The following is a 12151-nucleotide window of genomic DNA, read 5'->3' on the forward strand; positions in this document are numbered from 1 at the left end:
TCTTCCACCTTTTGGCTACTGTTAGTAATGCTGCTATAAACGTTGGTGTTCAGATACCTGTTTGAGTCACTGCTTTCACTTCTTTTTAGAAATGAAATTTGAGGATTGGCTTTCCTCAGATTGATTGAGTTACATCTCCATGGAGATAACCTAATCAAGTTTCCAACCTATAGTGCTGAATAGGGAGTAGAAACCATTGCTCTCACAAGATTGATTAGAATTAAAACATGGCTTTTCTAGGAGTTTCCATAAATCCTTTCAAACTAGCACAGATAGTACAGACATCTAATAATATTAGGTCTATCTATGCATGAATGTGGAATGTCCTGCCATTTAGTTAGGACTTCTTTTATTTCTTTGATCAGGTTTTGTAGCTTTCGGTGTATGAATTCTTCACCCTGTTGATTAAATTTATTCCAAGATATTTTATTCTTTTATGAACTGTTGTGAATGGATTGTGGTTTTTGTGTGTGTGTGATTGTTGTTTGTATATTGGAATATTCTTTGCTGTTATAGAAACACAATTGAATTTTTGCATGTTAATTGTGTAGCCTATAATTTTGCTGAATTTGTTTATTCAGTTTTGTTGTGGTTTCTTCGAGATTTTCTTTATAAAGAATTATGTCTCCTGTGAATAGAAAATCTTACTTCCACCTTTCTGATTTGAATGCCTTTTATTTCTGTTCTTGCCTGATTGTTCTGGCAAGGACTTCCAGTACAATGTTGAGTAGCAGTAGTAAAAAGTGGGCATCGTGTCTTGTTCCTAACCTCAGGTGGTTGGGTTTCAGTTTTTCACTGTTGAGGATAATGTTAGCTGTGGGTTTTTCTTATATGCCCTTTATCATGTTGAGGAAGTCATCTTCTATTCCTATTTTTATGAGTGTATATCACTGAAGTGTGTTAGATTTTGTCAGAAGGTTTTTCTGCATCAACTGAGATGATCATGTGATTTTTTCCCTTTTACCTGTTAATGTGTATTACATTGATTAATTTTATGTTGAATTACCTTTGCATTCCTGGGATAAATACCAGTAGCTCATGGTATATAGTTATTTTAATATGCTGCTGGATTGGGTTTTCTAGTATTTTATTGAGGGTTTTTTTTAACTGTGTTTCAAAGGGAAATCGGTTTGTAATCTTCTTTTCTTGTAATGTCTTTATCTGGCTTTAGTTTAGGGTAATGTTGGTATTCTAGCTGTTGGAATGCAATATACCAGAAATGGAATGGCTTTTAAAAAGGGAAATTTAATAAGTTGCTAGTTTACAGTTCTAAGGCCAAGAAAATGTCTCAATTAAAACAAGTCTATAGAAGTGTCCAATCTAAGTCTTCCAGAAAAAGATACCTAGGTTCAAGAAGGTCGATGAAGTTCAAGGTTTCTTTCAGAAGTTCAGGGCACATGGTGAACACAGTCAGAGTTTCTTTCTCATCTGGAAGGGCACATGTGAACACAGCATCATCTGCTAGCTTCTTTTCCTGGCTTCCTGTTTCATGAAACTCCCTGGGAGGCATTTTCCTTCTTCATCTCCAAAGGTCGCCGGATGGTGGACTCTGCGTCTTGTGGGTATGTCATTCTGCTGTGCTCCTTCTGAGTCGCTTTCATTCTCCAAAATGTTTCCTCTTTTATAGGACTTCAGAAACTAATCAAGACCCACCCACATGTGTGGAGACATGCCTCTACCTAATCCGGTTTAACAACCACTCTTGATTAAATACATCTCCAGGGAGATGATCTAATTACAGTTTCAAACATACAGTGCTGAAAAGGGATTAGAAGAAGCGGCTGTCTTTACAAAATGGGATTGGGATTAAAACATGGCTTTTCTAGGGTACATACATCATTTCAGACCAGCACAGTTGGCTTCATCAAATGATTTAGGATCCCAGCTGTTCAATTTTTTTGGAAAGGTTTTAGCAGGTTTGGCGTTATGCATCAGTTGTTTTTTATCGTATGCTATATTCCTGGGGTCACATTTCACTCTTTTTCCATATGAGTATCCCGTTATTGCAGCACCATTTGTTGAATTTTTATGTTTCTTTCTTTCTTTCTTTGCTTGTTTGTTTGTTTTGGGGACGTGCATGGGCTGGGAATTGAACCCAGGTCTCTTGCATGGTAGGTAAGACTTATACCACTGAACTACCCTTGCACCCCCAGAATTGGCATTAATTCTTCTTTGACTGTTTGGTAGAAATTACCCGTGATGCCATCTGGCCCTGGACTTTTCTTGGTTGCGAGATTGTTTTGATTACTGATCTAATCACTTTTGTTTTATAGGCCTTTTGAGGTCGTCTGTTTCTACTTGGGTCTGTTTAGGTAAGATGTGTGTTTCTAGAAATGTTTCCATTTCCTCTAAATTATCTAATTCGTTAGCATACAACGGTTCATAGTATATTTTATAATCCTTTTAATTTCTGTAAGGTTATGAGTAATGTGCTCCCTTTCATTTGGGATTTTAGTTGTTTACATCCTTTCTCTTTTTTTTGTTGTCAGTCTTCCTAAAGGTTTCTCAATTTTATTGATCTTTTCGAAGAACCAATTTTTGTTTCATTGAGTCTCTCAGTTGTTTTTCTATTCTCTATTTTGGTTATCTCTGCTCTAATCTTTGTTATTGATTTCCTTCTACATCTTTAGATTCATTTTGCTCTTCTTTTTCTGGTTTGTCAAGATGTGAAGTTATGTAATTGATTTGAGATCTTTCTCCTTTTTAAATATAGTCACTCATAGCTAGACATTTCCCTGTGAGCACTGCCTTAGCGGCATCTTGTAAGTTCTTGTATGCTATGTTTTCATTTTCATTCATCTGAAGTATTTCATAATTTCCCTTATGATTTCTTCTTTAGCCCATTGTTTAACTTCCACATAATTCTAAATTTCCCAGTTTTATTTCTATTATTGATTTCTAGCTTCATTCCGTTGGGGTTGAAAAAGAGGTTTGTATAACTTCCACCTTTTAAAATTTATTGAGATTTGTTTTATGACCTAACATGTGCTCTGTTCTGGGAGAATGATCCATGTGCATTTCAGAAGATTGTGTATTCTGCTTTTATTGTGTGCACTGTTCTGTATATGTCTGTTAGTTCATTTATTGTTCAACTGTTCTGTTTTTTTAATAGATCTCTATAGATGTTCTCTACAATATGCTAATAAAGTAGTGTATTGAAGTCTAGCACTTTTTCTTCTTTGAGTTTCATCACTGTCTGCCTCATGTATTTTAGGGCTCTGTAATTAGAGGCATATATGTTTATAATTGTTTTCTCTTCTTGGTGGATTGGCCCTTTTATTAGTATAGTTGTTCTTCTTTGTCTGTTGTAACAGCTTTTGACTTAAAGTTTGCTATATCTGATACTAGTTTAGCCACCCCAAGTTTTTCGGTTACTATTTGCATAGAATATTTTTTCCATCCTTTCATTTTCTGTTTGTGTCTTTGTGTTTAAGGTGAGTATCTTGTAAACACCATTGGATTATGTGTTTTTATCTGTTCTGCCAGTCTGTGTCTTTTGAATAGAGAGTTTAATCCATTTACATTCAGCGTAATCACTGATAACATCAGACTTACTTCAGCCATTTTGTCCTTTCTTTCTTGTAGTACTCTCTGTGGTTACTATAGAGTTTGTATTTAACACCCTAAATCCATAACCTACTAGCTTGAAATAATAGCAACGTAAATTCAATAGCATGCCCAATCTCTGTTCTTATTCCCCTTCTGTTCCCCAATTTTATGAGTTTTTATCACATATTACCTGTTTATATTTTGCGTGTCCATAAGATTGATATTGTATTTAGTATTGTAGTCTGTGGTTTATGGGAAATAAAAAATGGAGTTATCTTTTTTTAGAGGTTCTGGACACCTCTAACAGCTGGAAAGGCACACGACAACATCTGCAAGCTTTCTCTCCTCATTTCATAATGCTTCCCCAGTGGTGCCTTCCTTCCACATCTCCAAACATCTCTGGCTGTGTGGGCTGTGTTGGTTCTAAACCTTTTTCCAAAATGGTTCTCTTTTAAAGGGCTCCAGTTAGCAACCCCACCTTGAATGGGTGGAGACATATCTCCATAGAAATCACCTAAGCAGAAGTTACCACCCATAATTGGGTGGGTCACATCTCCATGGAAACAATAAAAAAGGTTTTACCCGTCAATATAGAATGAGGATTAAAGAACATGGCTTTTCTGGGGTACAGAACAGATTCAAACCAGCACGCCCATGTAGTTACTTCTACCAGATATCTTTATTTCTTTATACTGTTCCAAGCTACCATCAACTATGCCCTACTTGCAATCTGAAGAATTCCCTTTAGCATTTCTTGTAGGGCAGGTCTTTTGGTGACATGCTCTTCTTCCCAGTGATTCAGGTCAGCATAACTGTACTCCCATATTCTGGTTTACCTTTTCACTCCAGCTTTCGTAGACTGAGCAGCTCTTCTGCTTACAGTAACTCCTGGGTTAGGGAACCCACACACTCGCCCTGAGTCTGTCCTCCATGGAGCCAGATTGGGTTGATGTGCAAGGACACCCCAGTATTTTCATTTAGGTGCACCAACAATCAGAACCTAAGGACCTGGGCTAGAAATGTACACAGCTGGCCAAAGGGCCACTGCAGATTGATTGGCTCCAGGAAGCTGCTCTGAATGCACATGTGTGTACTGCTGAAATGCTGCCATGGGTCTATGGGACCTCAGGGCCTGTTTTTTTTAATGAGATGGGCCACTAAAGAGCTGCCATGGGTAGCAGATTTGAGCATCGGGGAGGGATCTGGACAGTAAATTTGTCTTGCTCATCTGCCGTTTCTTAGATTTTTAAAAAAATTTTTTTCCTATACAGTATTTTTTTTTAAGTCATTTTACAGTCTCATTTGTCCTCTAGGTCCAAGAGAGTTGAATCTGCCTTTTTATTTAGCTGTCAGAAAGAGGAAACATTTCCAGGGATGTCAGAGGCTGCCATCTTGGTGATGTCACTAGTCTAAAATACATTTAATAAGAGACATTCCACTTGTTTAATAAATTGTAGCTGTTTTGTAGATTTTTCTTTAGTAGGATTTGATCCACATTAATAGTGTTTGCCTGTCAAAATTAACAATGTAGTGATATGAGGCATGAGTGCATTTACAGTTGAGATTGAACTTGAGAAGAGTAGCTACATGATTCATATTTTAAAACTGGGTAAAATGTAAGAAAAATGAACCATCTTTTGAGATTCTAAGAATTCTTAGTTTAGGTATTAATCAGAAATATTCCTGGAAAAGAATTGGGGGAAACCAATGACAAAGCAAAAGAGAAAAATCAGAGCTATTAGCAAATACAGGCAAGTAAAAAAATCAACAATAAAAAGAGTATAAAACTTCCAACTAAGGTAAATCTAAATTTGTGCAAAACTTACATACAAAATTTATGAATAGATATAGTATTTACCCTAAAGTTTTCCGTGGCTCACTATAGATACTGTAAGTTAATTTTTAAAAATTGAAATTGAAAAAGAGATACTGTGTATTTAAATGAACTGCTGTAGGGCTAGAGATTAGTAAAATCTCAAATGAACTGTTTTCTTATGTCTCAGAAATATCTCTGTACAAGCAGTTAGAACATTAATTTCAGGTCTTATTTTTCTGCTCTTTGATGTAAGGCCCTAAATCTTCACTGAATGAATTCACTTATTGTGAATTACTTTATGTATTTGAAATTTTTAAATACATATATTTTAAATATTTTATAGACTTGGCTATTCCTTAATTGTGCTAATTGAGGAGAAGAAAGTTGATTATAGTTAGTGATTACAACTACATTCTCTTTTCAAAGAAATAGTCATATCGTTAAAGTTAGTAATATATGTTCCTAAGTGTGACTTGTAATTTCTTGCAGATTTGTGGGATCACTGGGTACTATCATCATAAAATGTAAAGATTTTCGAATTATTCAACTGGATATTCCTGGCATGGAGGAGTGTTTGAATATAGCCAGTTCCATTGAGGTAAGTACTTTTGAAGCAGAATTGTATGAAAATAAGTGAGAAAAAACAGTCAGGACCCCTCTTATGTTTCTTCACTAGATATTTATTTTGTCATGTTCTCTAACTCCCCTATCAAAGACGTATAGGAGAAGCCTCATCCTGATTCATTGTTTCATGATGTAATAGGACCTCATTGACTTACACCGGGTTTTAGTGTTACTCATTTTACATGAGTAAACCAACTCCACCATATATTAGGAGTATATTGGGAGGTCCCATGAGTGCAGATTGATTAAATAATAGCTAAAGTTTTCTTGGTTTTTCTTTTAAGGATGCATGAGTCCTTGTTCGGAAAAACCATTAAAGGAAGTAGGAGGTTCTTGGGAGAAATTTTTTTTTTATTGTGAAAAATAATGTATATGCAAAAAAGCAATAATTTTCCAAGTACATTTTAACAAGTAGTTATACAACAGGTTTTAAAATTTGCTACAGGTTACAGTTCCATGATTTTTCGTTTTTTTCCTCTAGCTGCCCTGAGACACTGGACACCAAAAGAAATATCAATATACTGATTCAGCAGTCATATTCATTTGTTAAATCCTGCCTTCTCTATTATATTCTTCCTTCTCTTTTTCTTTTTTTGTGAAAAATAACATATATACAAAAAAGTGATAGCTTTCAAAGTACATCACAACAATTAGTTGTAGAACAGATTTCAGAGTTTGGTAGGGGTTTCAATTCTACAATTTTAGGTTTTTATTTCTAGCTACTCTTAAGATACTGGAGACTAAAAGCAATATCAGTATACTGATTCAGCACCCATACTCATTTGTTAAACCTAACTTTCTCTGTATAACTCCACTATCACCTTTGTTCTTTCTTCCACTCTTCAGGGGTATTTGGGCTATGCCCATTCTAACTTTTTCATGCTGGAAGGGGCTGCTGATAATATGGGATAGGGAAATGGGACTAATTGATGTTCTGGAAAGGCTGGCCGCTTTGCATTTCAGGACTTTTCTGGTTCATGGACCCATTTGGAGGTTGTAGGTTTCTGGAAAGTTATCCTAGTGCATGGAATCTTTGTAGAATCTTATATAGTACCCTAAGTATTCTTTAGGATTGGCAGTAATGGTTTTGGTTGGGGTTTGGCAAGTTATGATAGTAGCAATATGTAACAGAAGTTTGCATAAGAGTGCCCTCCAGAGTAGCCTCTCAACTCTCTTTGAATTCGTTCAGCCACTGATACCTTATTTGTTATACTTCTTCTCCCCCTTTTCATCAGGAAGGCATTGTTGATCCACTGATACCTTATTTGTTATACTTCTTTTCCCCCTTTAGGTCAGGAAGACATTATTGATTCCACAGTCCCAGGGCAAGACTCATTCCTGGGTGTCATCTCCCATGCCACCAGGGAGACTTTCATCTCTTGGGAGAAATTTTAAAGTGTTGCTTGATATTTCATGTTCACTATACAGTTTTGATATTTTCTGTATATGAAAGGCACCTGCTTCCATTGGTTTGCTCAAATTAAATTCTAGGTGCAATTTTAAACCAGTAAAACAGATAAAACTAGAATGGGTTTTGTTCAGGTTCTAATGGGTGGGTTTTGGGGGTACCAGGAGGCCCCCATTGACTTGATCATTGCTACCTGTTCTCTAATGGCTTCCTCACAGACATTGAAAACCACAAGTGAGAATTAATCAAGTAGTGTTTCTTCTCTGTGACAGTGGCAACTACAAACAAGATTTTTTCCCCTTAAATATAGTAGTTTATCTTTTATAATAGATACAATCCTAGAAATTTGAATAGACGTATTAACAATATTCAGTCACATTGTAATAGCACAATTGGACTCTTGACTTTCCTACTTGCTATCTTGTGGTGGATAAAATAATTACCTTCTCTTACTATTAGTTTCCTGGTTTATGAAATGAGGATAATATCTATCTTTAATGCCATTGTAACAAATATATTGTTTGTTACATATATATATACATATATACATAAACATATATATACGCATAAATATATATACATATATATTTGTTATATATACATATATATAATAAACATAGAATACTTGATATAATAGGCAAATAGAAGCTAGCATTTGAGGGCCTTCTGTCATTTATGTAGTGCAATTTCAAGGTGAGACCTTTTCTAAGTTATTTTCTATATAAAGGAAATAATTCTCACCAATGGTTTGTGGTCTTTTGCTTTTAGTAATCTGAATTTCAGTACGTCAGATTTGCTTAAGACATCTGTTCAGATTACAAATAGAAATTTTATTTGGATAATTTAAAATTTAAATTAAAGAGTTTACATTTTATCCAACTATTTTTTGGTATACACTCACATTTTTAATTGCCTTCATTTAAATCATTACCATTAAATTATAGCAATTAACTTTGTTTATATAGTACTTTCCAGATAATTATAGAGCCACGCTGAATTTTTTTTTTCTGTCTTCTAGTAGCTGACTAATCTGGGCTTTTGTGTTAAAAAAAAAAAAGTAAAAAAGACTATTGATTTAGGTATTAAAAGGGGGTGCGGCAGAATGAATTAAAAATCTGTAATTAGGATTTTGTTTGGTTTTTATCAGGAACAGAGAAATGGAAAAATATTATGATACTGAGTAAATAGCATGTAATATTTTTCTTTCTGCCTTAGCTAAGTTTTGCTTAAGCAAATAAAATAAACTGAACAGTCTTATAAATCTGTCATTTGGAAGTAATATGTCATATTGATTTGATGGAGTTTACTAACATGAGTAAGAAACTCACTACAGCTTCTAGACTGTTAAATTGAAATAATGTCCCACTATTTGGTCAGAGGAGTGCTGGTGACCCATTTAACTTAAGCATGCATTTTTCTTTCAGTTTTGGGGTTGGGTTTTCATATGCCAGTCTGTATTTTTCTTCTTATCTTTTTTGTACCCAGGGACTAAGATACTCAGCTGGTGATTATTGCCTGTGGTGAAGCATAGTGGTAAAAAAACAATGCAAAACGTATTATTGCACTTGCATTCATTTGGCTTTATTGTCATCTTACACTAATCAGTTGTTTAATTAGTTATATATATTACCTAAATCTCTTTAGAAACTGACTCATTATATAGAAGTTAGGACTTAAGCCATAGAATTATAAGTCATCTTTTTAATTTCACCTATGAAAATTGAATGCTCTGTGGAATGCTTTTACAATATGGTGAATAGAAGTAGTGAATTTGGCCTCTAGCCTTTTCTTGGCACCCATGAATTTCTCATATAGCATAGTAGAGCTATTTTTTTGTGATCTAGAGTACAGATATATTCTGCTAACACAAATAAAATACCATTAAAAGAATAAGTGGCAACTACTCAGTTTTCTAAATTGAAGCAGGAAATCTGTTGAAGCTTTTTTCTGCCTTAAACTGTTTTTTTTTTTTCAGCTTAAACTACATTTTGAAGTTGAAATATTTTCTGTTCTTTCAGCCTTAAAGTGTTTAAAGAAAAAGATCTATCTCTAGTGACATAAAATATAATCATGGCAAGTAAAAGTATGAATGCTGATTGCCTCCCAGAGTGGTTGCCAACCTGTATTTAAAATAATGGTTACACTGGTTGATGGCATCTCTGGCCTAGGTCAGACATGTACCCTGACCTTTCTGCTTTGGTTTGATAAAATTAGCAGCTGAAGATAATATCAAAGCACATAACGGATTATACAGCTATAACTAGCTATAACTACGCCTCTCCATATTTTTTGTTTTATCAGCTTTGGGGCAAGGCTTCATCATTCATTGACAGAAAAGTAACTTGGGATGGGAATTTTTTTGTAGAACTGCTGCTGTTTCTAGAGAAACAGAATCAACAGGAAATATTCGTAAATATAAAATTCATAAAAGTGTCTTATGTAACCATGGGAACGTAGAGTCCAAAATCTGTAGGGCAGGCTTGTGAATCTTTGACAACTCCAATGGAGGGTCTGGACAAACTCCACAGGAGAGGCTTTCTGGCCAAAACAGGAAGAAAGCCTGTCTCTTCTGAATCTGCCTTAAAAGGCTTCCAGTGATTAGATTAAGCATCATTCATTAAAGAAAACACTCCCCTTGGCTGATTACAAATGGAATCAGCTGTGGATGTAGCAGATGTCATCATGATTTAATTCTATGAAATGTCCTCATAGTAAAAGTTAGGCCAGCACTTGCCCAACCAAACAGGTACCACCACTTAACCAAGTTGACAACCTGACAGTCCACCCCTTACCAACTTGGTAACTATACTCATAGCCTTAAACCATACCTAATTTCTAAATAGAAAACAATAAGACACATTTTTTTTTTCTCACCTAACAATGCTCAGCTGTCCTGCACATAACTGGAAACACATTGAATCTCTCCAGAATAGGGTGGAAGTCCTTGGATAATATTCATTCTTAAACTTGATGTCTTACAACTTAAATAGTGTGACATGAACAAAACAGCATTACAGTCCTCGTTTCTGAAACTGATAATGTGGTCATAGTTCATATTTATCACTACCTTCTTCCACTACCCATTCCATGTTCCCTTTACCCTCAGTAAGCACTTCAGCTGGCCATGGTTCTTTGCTTGATGGGATGACCCAAACCTTCATTCCTAAAGTTTCAGGGCCATTGGTGGTCCTGCCAGGATTTGGATTGTTGCAGTACTACAGGGCATGGTTGTACTAAAAGATGCCCTAAGGGATCCCCTATATTCCAGGAAAACTCTTTACCTCCATTGTGTAGTTGCAGTCCTATTTCCCCCTGATAGCCAGGGTCAATCACCCCAGCCAGTAATATAATCCCCTTCTTGACTTGTTGATTCAGGGGCATGAGTAGCCCAGAGTGACCAGGTGGCATTCTTGGATTCCAGTTTGGTGGAATCATTGTTGTTTCTCCTGGTAGAAGCACTCCCCCTTTTGGAACTAAAACTTGTAGACCAGCAGAGCTCAGGGTCGCAGGGACAGGCAGCAGAAATTTTCCTAGTGGATCACTAGGGGTAATAGTGAGTGGTGCCACTCCCATTTCTACCCCTTGGTTCCTGGACCCATGGATCCTGGCTATGGGAGAAACACCACCATAGCCAATCAGTGGATGCTGATTCAGAGCATACACAGCTTCCTGGAGAACATTACCCCAGCCCTTCAAGGTATTGCCACTGAGTTGGCACCATAATTGTGTTTTCAAAAGGCCATTCCACTGTTCTATCAATTCATCTGCTTCTGGTTGATAGGGAACATGGTAGGACCAGAGAATTCCATGAGCATGTGCCCATTCCTGCACTTCATTTGCTGTGAAGTGTGTTCCCTGATCAGAAGCAATGCTGTGTGGAAGACCATGATGATGAATAAGGCATTCTGTAAGCCTACAGATTGTAGTTTTGGCAGAAGCATTGTGTGCAGGGAAAGCAAACCTGTATTCAGAGTATGTGTCTATTCCAGTTAGAACAAATCGCTGCCCCTTCCATGAAGGGGGTGGTCCAGTGCAATCAATCTACTACCGTGTAGCCGGCTGGTCACCTCGGGGAATGGTGCCATATCGGAGGCTGAGTGTGGGTCTTTGCTGATGGTAGATTGGGCACTCAGCAGTGGCTGTAACCAGGTCAGCCTTGGTGGTTACCATGTTGCTGAGCCCATGCATAACCTCCATCCCTACCACCATGAACACTTTGTTCATAAGCCCATTGACAGGAGTTTCTGGGGAAGGAGGCTGACATCCACAGAACGGGTCATCTTATCCACTTGATTTTTAAAACCTTCCTCTGCTGAAGTCACCCTCTGGTGAGAATTCTCATGGGACACAAATATGTTCATGTTTTTAGCCCACTCAGAAAGGTCTATCCACATACTATTTCCCCAGACCTCTTTGTCACCAATTTTCCTATTATGGTCTTTCCAGGTCCCTGACCATGCAGCCAAACCATTAGCAACAGCCCATGAGTCAGTTTACAAATGCACCTCTGGCCAGTTATCCTTCCAAGCAAAATGAACAACCAGGTGCACTGCTCAAAGCTCTGCCCACTGGGAGGATTTCCCCTCACCACTGTGCTTCAAGGACACCCCAGAAAGGGGTTGTAGTGTTGCAGCTGTCCACTTTCAGGTGGTACCTGCATATCATGCTGAACCAGGCCTGGGGTTTCTTTTCCTCAGTCAATTCACTGTAAGAAACTCCCCAAGAGGCCATAGCTCTGGTCTGGGAAAGAGAAA

General features: G+C 36.8%; 1 protein-coding gene across 2 annotated transcripts in view; it reads left to right on the forward strand.

The window, feature by feature from the left end:
* MTMR9 (myotubularin related protein 9) overlaps nucleotides 1-12151 on the forward strand; it is a 103647-nt gene that overhangs the window by 13480 nt on the left and 78016 nt on the right. For both annotated transcript variants that reach the window (XM_077152958.1, XM_077152959.1), the window contains exon 2: nucleotides 5855-5963. In XM_077152958.1, coding sequence (XP_077009073.1) covers nucleotides 5855-5963 — 109 coding nt within the window. The remainder of the gene's footprint in view (nucleotides 1-5854; nucleotides 5964-12151) is intronic.

Source organism: Tamandua tetradactyla, chromosome 3, assembly GCF_023851605.1.
Source record: "Tamandua tetradactyla isolate mTamTet1 chromosome 3, mTamTet1.pri, whole genome shotgun sequence".
Taxonomy (NCBI): Eukaryota; Metazoa; Chordata; class Mammalia; order Pilosa; family Myrmecophagidae; genus Tamandua; species Tamandua tetradactyla.